Below are 19,886 nucleotides of genomic sequence, written 5' to 3'. Positions count from 1 at the left end.
ACTAAATGATACAAATAAGTGGAGAAAAAAACCCAAGCTGAGTCACACATTCCTCACAAAAAGGTAGTAAAAAGAATATAGCTCAGGCTTTGTGATCAGAATCTGCTTAAAGGCAAGACACAGGGGAAAAGGTCTTCAGAATACAGCATAGAGCAATGCATCTCACTGGAACTACATGAAACATGGGCACAGATAACTTGGTCTTGTTCATAATAAATCCATTACCCATCAGTTAACTTGGACCACAACTCACACAAGATCCACCTCTCATGATCCGGGATGGTCACTATTGCTCAGAATCCAAGGGTTAAAAAAGCCATGATTTCTTGACAAATAGGTCAAATAAAATTCCAGTGAGGAAATATGCAGTAGCTGCAGTTTGACTCTTAAAGAACAACAAAGCTTGTTTTCATGTAAACATAGAAGTAATCAGAGAACTGTGAAGAATAAGGTGAGAAAGAGAAGTTGTTGGGTTTCTTTTTTTCTGAATTGAAGGTTTTTGGAAGCTTCCTGGAAATATCAGCACAGTGATAAATGCTGGAGGAAAGGTGAGGCCTACAGTGAGGATGCTTCATGTTGACCTTGATCAGTGTTCTCTGATATCAGACTTTCCTCCAGTGTAAAGGGCGAAGATGAGGACAAAGAGGATCCTATGCAGCCTCATCTATTCAGTATTATCTTTTAAAGCCATAGTCCAGCCTGAAAGCCAGCTTTTGCCTCTGGTCCTCAACAGCCACAGAGGCATCGCTGAAGCTTTCTGCATGGGACAAACTTGCTCTTCTAGGTCTGGAGGTAACAACACAGGTAACCCTTCTGCAAGGGAGCTATATAACCAATTCTTCTTTAGGGTGTCCTTAGCTCTTTTTCTGTCATGTAGCTTAGAATACCAGGAAAGGAATAATGAACTCCTAATTTTTCTGATGCTCACTGAAAATAAAACCCCACCCGAATTTAAAGTCTCTTGAAAGAACATCCTAAGCAAATTAAGAGAAATTATTAGGCTCTGGGATAGATCATATCATACCTCTGCCTTTTCAGTGGGACAAATCAAGAGAAACATGTATCCCAGCACCTAACTGATAACTCAGCAAGTCGGGAATCTTAGAAAATTCATAATCACTGGGTCCCACTGACATCAGTGATAACAGTGAGGGGGATTTCTTTATGCAGCATCTTATCATTGGGGAGACATCTCATGAAACGTACATGTATTTCAGACACTGTTTCAGTGAAAGCCAGTGGCTATATTGTGGCCACAGAGCCACCAAATGAATTCCTAGGACTTGCATTTGTATTACTTTCATAATTGTTCAGGATCCAGCGAGTGAATTCCTATAGAGGGATTAGGTGAAACACATTGAGTTAAGACAGTCAGATGCTAGACCACAGCATTATGGCTATGCACAGAAAAGCGTACATGAACAGAAGCTGTAGAGAGATGACATTCCCTTTCTCGGGAATGGGGGTCTATTTTAAAAAGAAAGCAAAACACGTGTGTATTTAGGCTTCTAACTCCACGTTTAGACATTGAAGAACTGTCCTGATTTTCAGTTATGCTGAGCAGTCAGCAGCTCACATTGATTTTACAGAGACGAAGACTCTGAAAATCTGGATGTCTGTTTTGATATCTAAATGTCATCTTAACAGATGACTCTTATATCAACAAAAATTTTTAATAGAAATGAAATCAGAAGTTACTTATCAGGATTTGCCACTTTCAATCATTCACTGCAGCTAGTAGCCACTTGTGAAATTTTCTGGGAAAGGCCTGAGAGCAGAGTTTACAGTCTATGGTAAATCATGGCAAGTGAGGACTCTTAACGCAGAGCAAGTCCCAGCACTGCCAGGAAGAGCACTTGGTTCTTCCAACTTGACCAGGCCAGGCTCAGAGCCTTGGTGATGTCTCTCTGCTGGTGGTGTGAGGTTCCTTTGCAGCACCATCCTCAGCAGAGGCTGGCCAAAATTCTCCAAGGGTTTGGGGGTACAGTCCTCTGTTGTTCTCCACTGATCTCTTTGCTCTGTTATAGCCATCTCTGACCTGGTGAGCAGGTCTGGAAATGTGCACGGTGAGGTGCATCTCCACCATGTTCCCCATTCCATGCAGTGGCCAGAGGGATGCATATAGGAGAAGACCGCTCAGAAGCAGCAACATGGAATTTCAGGCTGGTTATTCCCTGCATTATGGAGGTGGCTGTAGATAAGCAGAGCCTGTGCAGGGCTTGGCTCTGCTCAAATGCTCACCACTCCTGCACTCTTTCACAGGACACTTTTCCAGGTTGCTTGCATCATTCGGATAAAACTGTTCAGTTGCCATCTTTCCAGTAGCCAGTCTGAAGTGTCAAAGCAGTTCTCTGTTTCACAGACCACTGGGACTTTCTCTGCAACTGACCTATATTATTTTCAAGCTTCATTTGTTCCGGCCTGCACTCCCTTGTATTCTCCCACATGGAGCACATGCACTGCTCCTCCCCCTCAAACAAACACCTTTATACATCCAAGGACATTGTAAAAATAAAATGATCACAACCTGGCCCTCCGGGAACCTCAGTTTTACAGTTTGTCCCACTCTGATGCCAACAGAATTCACAACCCAGTTCAAAAGAGACAGACAGAGAGTGAGAGAAAGCAAGCAGACAGGCACAGACTGGAGGAGATGGAGGAATCAGGGAGAGAATAAAAGGAGCAAAAGAAAAGACTAGAAGAAATAAGCTGAAACAACAAGGGGAGGCACATAACCTAGAATCTTAGAACGTAATAGAGAAGGTGAATTTAGGGGGAAGAGTACAGAATTAAGATGGCAGAAAGTTGAAGGAAGACATAAATAAGGAGATGAAAAAAAAAAAAGACACAGCAAAGGACTGAAAAGAAATGGTCAGAGAGAGGGGTACTGGCTGAGTCAGGCTGCAGGGCAAAGTGGTATCTACAACATGAGGCAGAAGAACTAAGAAGGTGCCTGTAAATTTGGGCACTGTTCTTTTTTCATGTCTCTTTTTCCATTGAGAATATGCTGTGAGGAAAAAGGGCAAGAGAAAGGAGAATAAAATTAGAAATAAATGTCTGACTTGCCATCATAAACAGCTCCTAGCAGTCAAGCAGGTATACTGGAAATAGGAAGTCCACAGGTTGCAGATGCTCAGGTACATTGCAGGTCAGCAAGCAGGAAACACCCTGCACTAGAACAGTGGCATTTACATTCCCAGGTCCACTGGGTCTCTGCATTGGCAGTGAGCCCTGTGTGTAAGAAAATGCTTCTTCTTAGTCTTATGGAGTCGTGCTCATATTTTTGCCCTCTATCCTCTCTCAGGTCCCAGGAAGAGAACCTCAGCTCTGAACACGAGTACTAGCACTTAGTCTCCCTCCTTCTCATGAGAGCTTCCTTCCTCTCTCCCCACCAAATCTCCATTCTTGTTTGCACTCTGAGGGCTGCCTTGCCTTCCCTCATCTCTCTTCTTCCCACATTTTATCTCTAGCTTTGCTCTTTTGCTCTTTCTTATAGCACTGCTTTATCTCTTTCCTCTCTCCTTATGGCTGTTCTCCCTCTCTGTCATTCACTCGGCTCCCCCCTACACAGGCAAATACAAACACAGATGCACACACAAGCAATCACTTCATCCCCGTCTCTGTAGTTATCCAGTTACCTATTACCATAGTACCTAGCTGACACGTCTCTCTCCCGCAGATTATCCATCTCTCTCCCCAATACATATCAGACAACTCTGCCTGCCTGCCCTTCCTTCTCAGCCTTGCTCTCACTGTCCCCCAGCCAGTCCATTTCTTTGCCTCCCCCTACCCCAGTTCTTCCTTTCCCTCCTGACAATCCATTCCTCTTGCCTTCTTTCCTTCTCTATCTGTCTGTCCATCCCTCCTTCCCACAGTTTTCTCTAGCTGATAGATATGTACCCCAGTTCACATCCCTCCCGTGCCCTCCCCTGCTCCTTCACATATTTTCTCTCTTTGTGTCTCCTACACACCCAGGCCCACGCTTGCTCTCTCATACTGAGAGGAGGCGGCGGCAAAGAATTTGCTGCTGACCGCTGCATTGCTAGGAGGCAAACACATGGCCGGCCTTGTGCAGGCCAGTTTCTGCCTGAGTGCCCCAAGTCACATATCCCCAGCATCATCTCTGGCACTGGGAAAACAGATGGTGTAATAAATGAGAGCAGTCTAATAAAAGGAGGAAAGGGTGCCTGCTTCAGATGCCCCTCACCCGCAAAGAAACACATATCCAACATGGGTACAGCTCTCTCACTCCCATACCAGTTCAGTTTTGTGCCAGAATTAGCTGGATGAACAAGCTCTACCCTAGCACCAGATGGAGAAGAGAGGGGCAAGAGAAGGTAGTAGCGGATAGGAAGTCCAGTGCTTTTTCCTGACATTGGTGTATAACCCCACAAGGGTGAGTATATGTGAGGATTTAAGGAGTCTGAAGGTAATGGGGATAGGAGCATTAGCACGGGAAGTGAATCAGAGTTGAGGGGATGTATGGCTACTAGCAGCAGTCAGACCCCCATGTGCAGGGACTGTTCATAGGCTAGAGGCGTGGACAGTACAGAGGAATCAAATGGTTGTGAACCTGTCTAGGCAAAGAGGGATGCCACCCTACTGGCAGTCTTAGCTAGAAGGTCCATCAACAGCAATGACTCAGTCCACTTGAAGGAAATACCCCCAGGTCTGAGTGGGTGCAGAGACTAGAGAGGGCAGAAAAAGCTGCAATACTCTGTTTGTGTCCATACCAGAAATCTTCTCCTGCCCTTTCCCAGTTTTATGATACTGGGTAAGAAAGCCCCCTTACATTTTCTGCTGCTTCCCCTGATATTTGTATCCAGAGACTTGCAGCATCATATTTAACTCAGTTCCAAGAAATGACAATTGTTTATAAGCTACCAGCGTTCCTAACCCATCTAACATTTTCCCATTCCTCGCAGCCTGATACCTCTTTGCTGACAATAGCACTGAAAAGTATTATCTTAACCTTGTAAGTGGTCTTTCCTAGACATACTGTTCTGCATTTTATGCCTGGTGCTTCAACTGCAACATGAATTCCAGCACTTCCAGTTTCAGCATCACAAAATCAGAGACCTAGAAATAGCACGCAATGGCCACACACAACCGTGATACTAAGAGATGCTTCACAAGTATCAAAACTGAGCAGCAAGAGTGAAGGGAAACCAAGAAAGAAAAGAAATTCCACTCATTCACAGCTAGAGGCATTTTTATTATAGTTAGTAGCAAATTCACAAACAGGGTGATTTCTATCTGCTTTACATTGACCACATACACATTGCATTTTGTATTTTTTGAGGTTAATATTGATATTTTCAGGAGGTCTTCCACTGATTAGCTGGTCATGAACAGTTTTTGTAGTGAAATGTCAATCCTGAAGTTGTAGTTGTCACTTTTGCTTGGTCAAATGAGATGAAGGTTCTCTTTCCATTCTCTGAATGGACGGATATAATATATGGTGCAGCACAATTATGTGTAAGCTTATGTGTTAGTCTCTCCATCCACTCCCTCCAGAAAAAAGAGTTTAAGCAAGTGTATCACCATAGCTGCTGGTAAAAGAACCTAACTTTTATTTTTTTCCCTTTTTAAATAGTACCAAAATTTGTAGGCAATAATTGTAGGTGTTTATTTCCTTCCACTCAGAAATCCTATCGAGGAGTTGCACTCACACAATCTGAATTTCCAGTCTCTCTTTGCATTCTTCCACCTGTTCAGTCCAATAGTGTCTACAGCTGTTTTATTTTTCCCAGTCTCCCCTGAATACACTCCTCAGAGCATCACAGCTTGCTGCGTTTATTTCCCCACAATACTCCTAGGCTTACTTATATGGGTTCTCACTACTGCGGCATCAAACTCCAGCATCAACTCTGTCACATAGACTTTAATTCAACCTGCCTTTGTCTATTGCAAACTCTTTATCTTGAACCTGAACTCATGGTTGCCATTGACCTTACTCATCATGGCTCTAAACTCTCCAAACCAAGCTTGACCAGGAGATCTTGGTCCTGCGAATTTCTATTCACTTATTTATTCTTACCACCTGTTCTCCAACCTGCAGTGTCACCCAGCACTATCTTGTATCCTCGTTTTCCCTCAACAGCTCAAGCATAAATTACGTTTCCCCTCACTTAATTTCCATACATAACTCTACAAGCCAGGAAAAGCCTCAGGTCTTTCCATCCGCATTTCCCACTCTCCCTTTGCAAATCTCTTGGGCTCTTCATGAAGGCAGACAGACCCCACTCATTCCTGCACATTCCTATTCCCCTACTGCTCCTTCATTCCCACTGTTTGAGGCACGGCAATATAGGAGTTCTGCCTATATACCTACTCTGCTCACACTCCCTGACTAAAAGTCTTCACATTGCATATTTTTCCAGTACTTGTGCAGAAAGATAACAGTCTCCACATTTCTCCAACTGATGCATATCTGGCTGGAGGGAAACTCATCAAACTGACCCCATCCCTGACCCCAGCCTGACATGTAGGGTCTGTCACATTTCCCTTTTAAACATTGCCAAATTTGGATTTGATCTCAGAGACCAGGAAAGAGAGCAATTCCAGACTTTTCTTGACAAACAGCTCTAGGGGAAGAAATATGTGAAGCTGTGACAGAAGAATAAGAGAAGGACCCCCAAGGAGTAAAACCAAAACAAAACAATAAACAAACAAACAAACAAACCCAACTCCAAGTCAGAATAAGAACAGCCAGTGTCTATGAAAGATATACTGCAGCAAACTCTGAAGAACCAAGATGAGGCTGCTGGGACTCAGCTGGGGGTCTTCTGCCAGAAAATTACACTTTAGACTGAGCAACATCCCCACTTCTGAGGTGATTTTGACAAGGAATCATAGCACCTAAGAGTTCACAACACCTGAAAGGACTCGAGATTGAGATGCTCTCTTCTTTCTCCCTCCCCCAAGCCTTGTTGTTCCGGGTCAACAGAGCCAAGGGCAACCGGCACAGAAAACATTGTTCTCAAGGCAAGATGACAGCAGGAGGAGAAAATAGGATGCGAGAAGCAGAGAGATGATGTGCCCTTAGGCTAAGAGAAACGCTGAGGGGGCCAACATGGCCCTTGAATATTTCCTGCTTGCAATCCACCTCTGCCGCAGAAGGACCTAGAAGCCTCTTAGCCCCGGGAACACAGAGCATCATCTACAAGACTGAAAAATTACTTGCTGAAAACAAGCAGTGGTGGCTATTCTCCATGAAGAAGAGGAGTTGAAATGGAGAAAGAAAGTCTGTGAACACAGAGAGAGAGAAGGATCCCATAATGGATGATGTCAAGAACAGACACATCTTCCTTCTACTAATAGAGATCTGTCATCACACCACTGGCTTTATACAGGCAGATGAGAAAACAATTGCAAGCAGCTGTCAGCTGAATATCGTAGATACAGTAATTATTAAAAGCAAAGCACAGTCCTGAGCAGGGTATGGACCCCCATGGATCTGTGTAAGCACCAGTAGAAAGGATTTGCTGCCTACGGAACAGAAATGCAGTGTTTTCCCTGCTGTCAGCACCTGCGTCAGGCTCCTGGTTTCTCTTGAGATACAGCTCTTAATTGGGATAGATTGTACCTTTTCTGCTGTAGCCCGGCCCAGCTCCCACTTTAATTGCTAGTTTATGACTTAGCCTGTTTTATGCTTTCCACACTACTTCTTTCCCCACTTAATCTAATAGAATTATAGAAAGTATTGCTGGGAAGACCTCAGGAGGCCACAGTTTATCCTTCTGCCCCAAGGCAGTATTTCATTTTCAACAACATCATGTGTCTTTTGCTATCAGGTCAGATCGGTCCAAGATGTATAGAAGGTAAAGAAATGAAGCTTACCCAAGGGAGTCAAATGGCATAAGAGACTAAATCCAGCCCTTTAAGTCACTGAAGTTACATCAGAAATAACTCTGGACCCAAATAGCGTCCTTTATCAGATCAGTTTTCTAAAAGATGTCCTTTCTTAAGTTTTAAGTCTGTAAAATGAACAGATCCCTGGAAGAAATTGTTCTGACAGCCCCATTTCAGTATTTGTGGTGCTTTATTATGAACAGCAGTGACCACTCCATTGTTAAGAATGAACAGATCTTATCACAGTATAATCAACTTTGAAATGCTTATTAAATCCCACAATAAAGATTAATCTTCACTGTACTTCACAAAGATGGTTAAAGGCCTGCTTGCTTCTTCTCCTGTCTTTTGAAATTTCAGTTCTGGCTGAATTAGGGTTCTTCTGGGTTCTAAGCACGCATGCTGAACACACAGAATCATGGAATGGTCTGGGTTGGAAGGAACCTCAAGGATCATCAAGCTCCAGCCCCCTTGCTGCATGCAGGGCTACCAACCTCCATATCTAATAATAGATCAGGATGCCCAAGGCCCCATCCAACCTGGTCATGAACACCTCCAGGTACAAAGCGTCTACCTCTCTGGGCAGCCTCTGCCAGCATCTCACCACTCTCTTGGTAAACAACTTACCCATGACATCCACCTTAATTCTTTCCTCCTTGAACTTAAAACCATTTCTTTTTGTCCTGGCATTATCTATCCTTGTAACACCTACAGCACTGCATACCTAGACAAAGTAGGAGAGCTATAAGAAGACAACAATGGCCAGCAGACATGATTTCTGCCTTTCTCCCACTGTCTCCCGCAGCACCTGTAATTCAGGGAGATACAAAGGCTATAAGCAACAAACAAACATCCTCACTTCATAAACAAATTTTTTCCACAGCCTGTTTGTATCTGACTCCCATGGTCTCCACTCACCCTTCACTATTGGTCTCTATAACTACGGTCACAAATGAACTAGGAAAATAGTATCACCCACATCACGCTACTGTTACACAGCCTAGTAGCTAAAAAAGACAATATATTATGCTTTCAAAATCCATTCAGACGATGGAGATGGTAATGAACAAACACAGTATTTTGAAGGATGTTAAATTATGACTACTTTAGTGCTTGAAATGAAGAGCAAGGTGGGCTATGTGCTTCTGACACAACCTCTTCTCTAATTCAAGTCTTGGCCTGCAGAAAGAAGGAAAGGGGCACCAGATGAATCCCTACTGCTAGCTAATTAGATCATACATTTTCTCACTTGGGCAATATATCTTCCCCTGCATAGGATGCATTTTTCTTCACTAACCTATCAAAAGCAGCTTCCCAATAAATCACAAATCACCACCAGCACTCCCTTAATGAGATCCTCCAGCTTTTGTGTTCATTTAATAAAACAATGTTCACCAATCTTACTGGTGCATTTAAGCTGTTTATTTGAAGTTATGGGAGGTCTTTCTGGTGCAGAGAGATTAAACTCACCCGTTAAAGGTGATCGTTCAGGACTCATTTCATCACCCATTCCTAAGGCATTCACCTCCCTGCCCCCATCTATCACATCACAGGTGGCAGACACACCTGGTATTCTATTTTCAAGATGAAAAAAAAAAGTCTTGTGTTGCAATCATATCATCAGTAGAAGCAGGGGAAAATGAACTACCTCCTTTAGATCAGCTCAACATCCAAAATAACTGTTATTCCTAATAGTAAGAGGTACAAGCATGTGCAGGCAAACTTCCATTCAGTCTATTGTAAATCAACACACACCCTCAGGATTAACAAGGCAACACATGTAAGTTAAAGCCAACCCAAGCCTAAAGAAGGTGAGTTGTGTCTAGTGACCCTAAGCCCACAGAGGAGTCCTCCTTTTCTTGAAATAAGAGCTTTCCCCAGCTAGTTCTGTCACCTTTTTCCAAGTGGATTTGTAAAAACAAAACAAAACAAAACAACAACCTATTCATTTTCTTTTCCAGCAGGCTCAGTGCCTGCTTAACCTCTAGACTGTATTCATGCTCCCTAGCTAATTCCCAGCATCAACATAGTGTTGCCAGTAAAATGAGCCCAGCTGCTATTCCAGATTCTTGAAGTGCTTCATAAACTCTGCTACAACATCTGCAGTCATATTCCTAGCACTGGGCATAAAAGTGGTTATAAAATATACGTATAAAAATATTGAAACACAGATTCCTGAAAAGCTTGCCTGAAAAACTACTTACTGTTTATTCTCCTCAGAAATTAGCCTTCCTTACCCAGGGGAGGCTAAAATAGTTCTGGAAGAGGGGAAATGTTACAGTTTAGAACTGCAAGGCAGTACTTAACTGGATGTTTTCACATACTGCATTAGCAAATATTAGCAATTCTTATATATGCAATGTCAACATCTCACACAGAGTGTTCTGTCCATGCCTTTACCCTTTGATACAAAACTTCCAGCTATACATGGCTGAATCAAATTCACTTAGCCAGTTTGTCTTTTATTTCCTGAGTCCTGTTTCCACTTCTGAAATCAGAATAGCTTGTTCTTTGAAATGCAAGGATAAGCAGGGAAAGTTTAACAACAAAGATGATTGATTCTAGTAAGGGATTGAGAACTAAGCCTAATGAGAACATGATGTTGCTAAGTTCAGCTGACAAGATACAAAATGAAATAAAACCAAATAAAATAACAAGCGCATGAAGAAGAAATGGCAATTTCCGTTTTAGACTTGCCCCTGGAATAAAAGAGGTATTCTCACCATATGACTCCATTTTACAGATAAGCCAATTTGGCTAAGACTGTGTGAAGTCCTTGCTTCAACAGAGCAAGCTGCTCCAGAAATTTTGTGACCGAGGGCCAGCAGAGGGCACTGCGTTACCAATTGACAGTGGTATAGATGCAAGACAGACCAGCAGTGGAAGAGCCTCGTTGAAGAAAACCAAATTCTAGTCATTAAAAAGAGATGTTAGTCATCACTATATCAATCCTAGAACTGATAAGAATAACACTGTTAAAATAGGTCTCAAATTGTGGGTGCTCCCACAAACACACCTAAATCCAATTCAATCCCCACACATCTGAGACGCTACGCGTCCATTTTAGGCCACAGACTTTCAACTGAAAATGCTTAGCAAGTAGTAGGGCTGAATCAGTCCTGCCCTGCGATGTATGTACCAGTGCTGGGTTGCTTAAGCAAAAAAGTATCCTGCCAGCTTCCCATCTCCTCCTTCAAATCTCTACATCCTTGCTTGTAGCAGCAGAAAGTTTGTTCAGACATGAGACAAGGCACTATTAACAAGGCAAAAAGCTGGCAATTTCCATTCTGCCTTCCCCCTTCTATTCCCTGCCTTCTCCAACCTAACAGACTTTCAGTTAGCAAAGAACCGAGGTAACAGACATGAAGGTGATGCTAAGGTAGCAGTTCCAAAACAATGTCTGTCCACTCACTTATTTCTAGTTTATTTTGAATTACCAGAAGATGACCGCGAAGAAGCAAAAAGCTCATCTTTTTTCCTCTCTCTGTATTCCAGTCCATAGGATTCTGGGCACTAGAAGAAGCTCTGAAGATAAGTCATCCCAGTCATGGCCCTCAAGCCAGTGAATGAAAGATTTCCACTTTTTCTTTGTACAGCTGGTAAAATGACTTTGCCAGGATGTTGAAAGGGGCCTCAAAATTTTTCATCTCCTTCTGTAGAAAGAAAATTGTAAATGACAGATAACTAAGCATTTCACTATTTCTGTTCAAACAGCTTCACAAAAGAGACTAAAACTGAGGGTGAGTTAAAGGACAAATAAGTGGAAATGAGTCCCCAGTCATTTACCCTCAGCTGAAAGAGAAGATAACTTCACAAATTCCCACTTCTATAGAAGGCGAAAAGAGCAGATACTCACTACTGACATCTCACAGTATTCCAGGCCGTGTTTGTCAGCCCATTCCTGCGCTTGTTTCTGTTCCACAACTCGACGACCAACCAGATCTGTTTTATTCCCCACTAAGACACCTGCAGAAAACAAAAAGAAACAAAGGAAATAGAACTCAGAAATGATGATTTGTTAGCAATAAATGCTGGGACATTGCAGAGGTACCTGAAAAAGTTGGTGCGAGGCATAACAAAATGTGACCATCTAGAAAAGGTTCCACTAAGGAATGATCTAAAACATATTCATGTCTTTATCTGCACTGTGAGTAGGAGGAAGCTGTGTCTGCACCTGCCTTAAAATAAATGCACTATGCCACATCTCAACAGAAACAACTGCTGCCATACAAGAGGGGTACAGATAGCAAGAATATCATCCATTTCTTACCTGGGACGTGCATTCCAACTGCTTGTGCCCTCAGCTTTTCTAGCCACTTGGCACAGTTGTTGAAAGATTGCTCATTAGTGACATCATACACAAGGCACAGGACATTTGGTTGCTCCCACTGCACAGCAAGAAGGGAACATTGTCAGCTGTAATGAAACCAATGTGGTCAACAGCCAGTCCACATCTGCATGGCAAGCACAGATGCTAAGATAAAAATAAAAAGCCTAATACACAGGAAACCTGTGCCTGGGTTGAGGTTATGCATCTCAGCTGAGTTGATTAAATGGATAGCTGGCATTGAGTGATACAGTCTTGCTTTACTTCCTCAATTCTATCTTTATGGTCCTGCTCCTTGCACCAGCTTTGGCACTCATCTTATTCCAGGGAAGCTGATTCCTCATGCTCAATCAGCACAAAATTAATCCTAGAGAAAAAAAATTAGAAAGGTTTTCTGCCAGTTTGAGAAGCTGAGTCAGCTTCCAAAGGGGTCCCTTGCAAATCAGACCTGGTGCAAGGGCAACAGTGCAACTGCCTCTTGTAGAGCAGTATCAGGTTGACTTAGCTGTCTTGGAAAACTTCCTATCAATTAACTGATTCTACCTTTCAAGTGAGATAGCACAATGGAGAACTGTACCAGAAAAGAGAGGAATGATTGAAGGAAAAAAAAAACCAACCACACAACAATCAAAGGCAGTATTATGCTCAAGGACAAAAATGTGTCCTGTTGTATCAAGATATCATTTACAACACACACAAAAAAACATCACTGCTGAAGTAGCAGCAGAATAGATGTATTTCTGAGAAAAAGAAATACTATAACCAACAGCACACAGTTATTCACAGTTAAAAATCCCTACTTCTTTTGTCAGAAAACTGAAGGATTATCTGCTTTCCTTCCTCTTAAAAGTATTTATTCTAGCACCTTTACAAGTTTTAGAGAGGTAGAACAGGATGCATTGGCAACTGCGGTAAATGCTCCCATTTACACTAAAGAAAAAGTTTGCTATATCTGTCAGACTGAGGAGTTCAGATCTTCAAAGCAAAAGCACTTCTTTGGAAGAAGAGGACTGTTACATAACACTTACCAGTTTCTCCAGCATCTCGGAAAATAGATCTTTGCCTGCAGAGTCAAAAATGAAGAATTCCTGAAAGCAGAAGCAGAAAGAAGGCTCTTGCCAGGAACACTGCAAAGTAGAGGAAGGTTCTGAAAGTAAACACTGCAACTTGTCATCCCTGCATTTTGCTCAGTATGGCAGTCTCACGTCCCTGAGGGACTTGCTCCTGGCACTGTGTGTACCCCAACTTCAGACAGTATGATAAAAGAAGTGGTGATTTTTTTCATGTATAAATGATAAAAGGATTACCTCCAAAGCCCTAGGCCTTGTTTCTACCTCTACTGGAAAGAGAACACTGGCAAGAGTGGGGCAGTAAAAAGGTAATTTCCACTATTTTTATAAAATGCCACACGTGTCCATATTACAGTAGTGGAAGTGTAGGGCATTTAAGGAAAAGGAACAGTTTCATCTTCTGTAGTTCTAAGAAACATGAACTAAACTTGATTGTCCTGAAAGACAGAACAGAAAGCAAAAAGTGTTTGTGACAGCTTCGGTTTAAGATGTCCTTTTGGACACAACTATGTAAAACATATTTTAAGATGAAGCTAACCATGGAGCACAAGAAATTACACATGACCAGTCTCACTTCCTTATTGCAACTTAATGGCCTTATGAATATACAGTGCCGTCTTCTAATGGAATGAGATGGAAAGGGAGGCTTGAGCTCCAGATGTCTCTTTCTGACCCAATTTATGTCACAGAAAAACTCACCACACTATCACTTGTCTCTGGAACTGATATAGCCTTCACCAACAGTTCAATGCCCGTTGTCTGTCAAGAAGAATCAGGAAAACAGGGATCAAAAGAGTTTTTAAGAGCCTGCCCAACTGCATACCAACTATGCATGAGATTGAGGCAATTTTTGCAAATCATACCCATCCCATCAAACAGACTGCTGGGAACTCAGCACTGCTCCTCATAGCTTTGGTAACATAGTCCTCCTTACATGTCACAGCTGTGTAGATTTGCTCAAATGGGAAAAAGACAGAGTACCAGTGTTCAGAGCTTTGTTTGTATACCAGCGTATTAGTTGAAATCTGTGGGGCTACATTCACTGTCACATTGCTGCTCTGAAGCAGCCTCGGAACATTCTGCACCAGCCATGTGATCAGCTAACATATGGGACTGAGGTTATTTGTGCCTCTTGCCACCTTTTATCTCATTCTGCTTTGTAGCTCGTTTGTTTGTTCTATTTCTATCCTTAACTTCTGGTTTCCATCTTTATTTCAATGAATAAACATAATATAGGGTTCTTTTTTCCCCCTGCATTCATATTTTCCTTTTTTTACTTTACTTATATTTACTTTTATTTTTATCCTGCTTCTGATTAGTCATCACCATTGATTATCTCACTGAAAGACTGCAAACTGTATCCTCTTCATCTGGGAACAGTTTCTGCAGATTATAATTATCTTGGGACTATGCAGAACATCTTCATGTTTGCATAGTGATAAGCACAATGTCCACATGCACACTGAATAGTTGGAATTAAGAGCTTTCTCCTTCAGTGATGCTTTTTTCATAGAGTATTTCCTAAGGGGGAGAACTCAACTCACACCACAAAAGCTTGGGAAAATATTGGTTCAGAAGGAAAATTATAACAATTAACTGATATACTCACCATTGTTTCAAAACCAGCACCCACATAACGTAAAAAACTTACAGAACATTAAATCACTTCTCTTCAGATTCTACGGTGCAAGACAAAGGAAACTAAGACCCAACTTGAATGCCTCAACAAACCATATTATTTGCTTTGTTCTAGGGCTTCTTATTTCTCTCATGTAACTTAGAAAAGTTGCTGGACAGCAGATTGAGCTTGTCATGTAACTTGCACTTACCAACGTATAATTCTTCTGAAAATGAGCCCCATCATTGCGGAACATCTGGGCTAAGGCACTCTTTCCCACAGCTGGATCACCTGCAAAACCAAGGATCAATATATATACATATATATATATAATCATAGAGAATTTTATTTTCCCTCAGTTCTGTTCCTGTCTTATGCCACAAGACATTGAGTACTACAACTCTGAATGCAGGCAAGGTGACTGTGACAAAATAATCTGAAATGTACTACCTATGTGATGAAATCAATATTGTTATTATGCATATTGATGCTGAGATCAGGTTTTTACTCTATGAATGATAATAAAGAGTTCCCAGATTGAGGCTGAATTGCTGTTTGTTTTAGAATTTGTGTTTAGGAATCTACCCTATAGCCTTTACCTAAGAACTCATGTTTTCCAGGTGTGGTGACACAAAGAATATGACAACATGATAAGGGAGACTGAGGTGCATTGGCTGTTTTCTCTCCTTAAAATACACATACGCTTCAAAGCTGCTTAATCTGGTAACATTCCTCGATGAACTCTTCTTGCTGACCCTGCTAAGTGAGCAGCTCTTGCTGACTCAATGCTGCTGGTGGCTCATTAGTTGCATCCTGGGCATAACAGAAGCAAATGTCACTTGGCTGGAAAGGAAGCCTGCTGATTCATCCCTGTATGGAAGGCAAACTAAAGGGCTTTCATTTTTGCTCCTCTAGAACAAAGGTTTACTGGTGTCACTTGCATAACACTTTGGGTAAATTTCTGCCCTTCTTTGGCCCACTGTTAGAAAATTCTGCAAGACCTAAAGTGACAGCAGAGAACTGCAGAATTCACCTAAGCCCAAATCATTCCACAAAACAGATCACAGTCCCTGCAAAACAGAGCCACGTTAATGTTCTCAGGAAGCTTATCTTCTCTTCACATATCCTTTCAACAGCCTGGATAGTTCAAAGGGACAAAAACCAGGAATTAAGTATCTCAGTGTTCTAGCTTTACCCTGCAAAGAACACTCATGACAGTCAAGCTGGGAACACAAACTTCCTATGTTATACTGGTAATAAAAAAACCCTCAGAAAGGGGTACATTCTGGCCCTATTAAAATATCCTAGATGGTGTTTTGAAGGAGATTGGTAAGTTATCCCCTCACATCATATTTCAAAGAAGAGTATTTTGGATAGTTACAATTGCTACTGGATGTACCAACCAAAGCAGTTCTTGTTTAAACATTTTTAGCATGCTTGCTTACTTTGAGCTGAGTTGGGTTCATAATATTTAGACAGGAAAATCTGGTAAATCAGCCTGTTTGTTCCCTGATCAGTTCAAGCTTGTGCTGAAGACAACACTCTGTTCTGAGTGGAAGCTATTCTGTATTTCAATAGATAATTAGATCTGTCTTTGTAAAATGAGATAGAAAAGCATACACAGCTACAAACTCTGCAAGCTTCTTTTACTTTCAACATCGAGTGCAAATTCTTACCTAACGTGTTCCTTTTCTTTTATTTGGCAGCCTCAGCTTTTTTTTCCCCCCTCTTCTTCTTTGCCATTCTCTTCGCCCATTATATCATTACACTCCTCCCTCAAAATAAGTTTCCTTGCACTTTCCATTTAGTTTGGTCTCGTCTGCAAATACTGCATCCCACAGAATTTATTCCATCCATGTTTCTGTTATTCTGCCAGAAACCATTGCGTGTCTCCGAAAGACCTACTATGGACAAATACGTGTTTTACAAAGAAAACCCTTTCATGGTGTCTCCAAAGTAAACTCAAACAGTATCTTCCTCTGTGTTTGTAAATTACCCTTGAGATAACACGGGGATCGCTTTCTATTGTCAAGTTAATAGCATCTGTTCTGCTAACAAAAGTCCTTTCCCCTCTGCTGTTCTCCTTGACCACGGTGCAGCTCCCAGTACTGTCAGCCGTTCTATTCTTCGTAATCATTTCCTTAGGTACACAAGAATTTCTCGATCTATCTCAGATGTTTTTGCTTCTACCAATGTAATTGTATTCTCTTGTTCTCTCCAGGTTGTTGTGGTTTCTCGCCTCTTACATCTATTACATTCTCTCCTGAAAGAAAGAAGTTATTTTGCCTGGACTGCCGCATTAATTCATTATTTTCAACAAGATACAGGTACTATCCTAGTTCTTAAGAGCACTACAAAGGGATCTGTTTCTATGACATGGAACAGAGCGTTTCTGTTGTTTGCATTGTGAGCAGAATTGAAAGGGCAGCTTCAAACCCAGTTGGGATTAAGAACATAACTGAGTCATACAAAGAAAACCCGTGTGAGTTCGGGAGTGTGATGGAATCAGCCTTTGGTAACATTAAAGAAAACCTATACCAGGATCTGGAAACTACCAAATGGGAAGTGATGTGCAAGTCTCAAATCTTGAAGATGCGTAAGGTAGTCATGCTGTCCATGGTAACTGTCAACAGTAACAGCAAGGAAAAGCACTCTTTTGCATTTGCCAAAGCTTGCACTTGGCTTTGTGTGAGCCGACAGTTCGCTACTTCCAAGGAAAAAGAAAAGATTTAATTCTGGATTAATTCTGGAAAACAAAGTCGAAGCAAAGAGTTAACTGGAGAGTTGTCAGCACACCAAGGTTTTCTGGTTCTGCGCTTGTGGCTGATACCATGCGCTCAATGAAAAGCCTTTCCTTCCTGTAGCATTGACAGTCGGCTGAATTTACTCTCAGCACCTCCGTAATCCATCCTGACTGAACAAAGCGGAGTCTTCACCTCACTTTCCCCCCCCTCAGAATAACCTCCAGCTCACTTAGAGGGAAGGAAGGCTCCGTGCAGCAGGCACCCTTTGCCCTCCCCCTCCATCCTCCCCCACCCACTCGCTTCAGACCCTCCCCTTCCCCAGCCGATCTCACCGCACTTCACGCCCTCCCACGCGAACGGGGGAGGCGGTACCACCGCCCCATCCCCCGGGGTGCTGCCCAATCCTTTCCCGTCACCTCCGCCGATCTGCCAGGCCGCACGACCCGCCACCAACTCCCTCCCAGAACTCCCACCTCGTTAAGGGGTCTTGTCCATGCCTGCGAGGCGGCGGAGGCCGGACTCACCTGCCAGCAGGCACTTGGCGGAGAGCTTCACCATCGCCCCGGCCCGGGGAAGGCGGATGCGCCGGGCCGGGAATGCTGAGGCGACCGCCACCACGCTCTGCCGCGGCCCTAACAACAGCGCGACCCTAGCAACGGGGCGCCCCGCCTTCCTCCGGGACGCTAAATCCGATTGGCTACGAGCTCTGCTCGTCAAGGCTAGCCGGAGTTACTATTGGTTGCTGTGTCTTTGCCCGCCCTCCGAGCGTCCTGTCATTCAAATCCTGGCTCCCGCCCTTCTTGTGGCTGAGGCGAGGCGGAGGGCGGTGCCGCTGTGATAAAGCGGAGTGTTTTCTGCCCAGCAACTAACTACGTATGTAGGAACCGACTTGTTATTGGATAGAGCTCAGGGGACGGTACCACCTAGCCAAAATTAACTCACTTGAAAAAGAGCAGAAAAAAAATAAAGCTGCGGGCAAAAGATTACAGAAGAGGAGTTTGGAAGCACTAAGGAGCAAAACGACAAGTGTGAGCGAGGCAGAAAAGCTTCCGTCCTACACCTATCTCCATTCCAAGCAATGGGATCTTCCGGGCAGAAGAGCCCTTCACTCGCATGTATGGCTGGGTGTAGGGCCGTGTAAATGCATGGCTGTGGGGTGAGGCTTCAAGTGTGTTATTTGCGACTTGGTTTGCCCACCATTCTTCATTGTGCTCCATGGAAGCTGCTTTTAGCAGGGGGTTGGACTAGGTGATCTCCAGAGTTCCCTTCCAGCCCCTACAGTTCTGTGATTCTATTTGTGCAACCCTTGTGTTATCCTTGTTTGTTATATTGTCCCAGTTTACTGACAGGTTTGCATGCAAAGGCTTTGAGGCTTCATTATGATGTACTTGAGATTTATCGATCGCGTCTGTAATGTAAATGTAAAGTAAAATCCATCAGCATTTACCAAGGTCTCAAAACACCTCTACCAATTCACACTGGGGACCTTTACCAGAAGGCATAGATTATGCTAGAAGTGGAATTCTCATTGCTATTGAGAATTTCTGCTTTGAACCTGGCTATATCCTTTATCACATTCTTTACTTCGAGCATCCTGGTACTTTATCTTGTTCCCCCTTTTCCTGCTTAGCTCTGCATGCACATAGCATGCAGCAAGGACTCGTATCCTTGCTATTTTTCAGCTGTCCTTTTGCCCCACACATTATATATATATTTTTTCCTCTGCTTCATTTCTCGTAGGTAAAAGTCCTTCCCTTGTCTGCACTGACAGTGATAGATTAAGGATGGAATTACTTATCTACACCTTATAATCCAAGCAGAATTGCATTCTGCTGTTAGCAGTCCACAGGGGTTGCTGCTGAATAAATTGCAGTACTGGTAACTGTGCTCACTGAAGCTTCTCTCATCTTGAATACATGAAGAGGGAGGGGGAAAGAAACCCTGCTTGCTTGAAGAAAACCCAAGTCAAACAACACAAAGCAGAATACCAAAAACCACAGCACAGGATGAGGTTCTTACCCCAGAGAAGTGTTGATTGGGTTAAATCCTGTACTTAGCAGCTAGAGAGAAATAGAGCACTCCTTTACTCACCCATTTCATTTCTTTATCAAATATAGCAAGATTCCTTAAGTGTGGGAAGTGCTCCTTGTCTAATGTGAGCAGGATAAGTTGCTCTGGCAGCTGCAAGACCATGAAATTTGAAGTCACGTTCCTTTAGGCAATGGTCACGAAGCAGCAAATAAACAGCATGTGGGGCTCACAGTTCATCGGGT

The 19,886-nt window shown here is 42.8% G+C and overlaps 1 protein-coding gene across 4 annotated transcripts; it reads right to left on the bottom strand.

The window, feature by feature from the left end:
* Window positions 1-5,194: 5,194 nt before the first annotated feature.
* On the bottom strand, window positions 5,195-18,283 carry IFT27 (intraflagellar transport 27). 4 transcript variants are annotated; one of them, XM_015862266.2, is made up of 9 exons: window positions 18,138-18,262; window positions 16,866-17,132; window positions 16,546-16,773; window positions 15,081-15,160; window positions 13,951-14,010; window positions 13,210-13,308; window positions 12,125-12,242; window positions 11,711-11,820; window positions 5,195-11,507 (listed from the first exon to the last, which is right to left on the bottom strand). In XM_015862266.2, exons 4-9 carry the CDS (start codon window positions 15,123-15,125, stop codon window positions 11,409-11,411), a joined length of 531 nt encoding a protein of 176 aa, XP_015717752.1. In that variant the 5' UTR covers window positions 15,126-15,160; window positions 16,546-16,773; window positions 16,866-17,132; window positions 18,138-18,262; the 3' UTR covers window positions 5,195-11,408. The 4 variants fall into 4 exon arrangements, with proteins under 4 accessions (XP_015717752.1, XP_032300861.1, XP_015717732.1 ...); XM_032444970.1 differs by lacking the exon at window positions 16,546-16,773 and having other exon boundaries at window positions 15,081-15,159; XM_015862246.2 differs by lacking the exons at window positions 16,546-16,773; window positions 16,866-17,132 and having other exon boundaries at window positions 18,138-18,283.
* Window positions 18,284-19,886: the final 1,603 nt, after the last annotated feature.

Source organism: Coturnix japonica, chromosome 1, assembly GCF_001577835.2.
Source record: "Coturnix japonica isolate 7356 chromosome 1, Coturnix japonica 2.1, whole genome shotgun sequence".
Classification (NCBI taxonomy): Eukaryota; Metazoa; Chordata; class Aves; order Galliformes; family Phasianidae; genus Coturnix; species Coturnix japonica.
The sequence above is the reverse complement of the archived record's forward strand: the minus strand, read 5'-3'. Positions and strand labels throughout refer to the sequence as shown.

What these genes read in the sequence shown, in the direction of transcription:
- IFT27 (XM_015862246.2), bottom strand. Translation starts at nt 18,171, where the DNA reads ATGGTGAAGCTCTCCGCCAAGTGCCTGCTGGCAG. An exon ending in CGCCAAGTGCCTGCTGGCAG is followed by an intron (nt 15,161 to 18,137) that starts GTGAGTCCGGCC and finishes TTGGTTTTGCAG; the next exon opens with GTGATCCAGCTGTGGGAAAG. An exon ending in AGTTGGAATGCACGTCCCAG is followed by an intron (nt 11,821 to 12,124) that starts GTAAGAAATGGA and finishes TGTTTTCTGCAG; the next exon opens with GTGTCTTAGTGGGGAATAAA.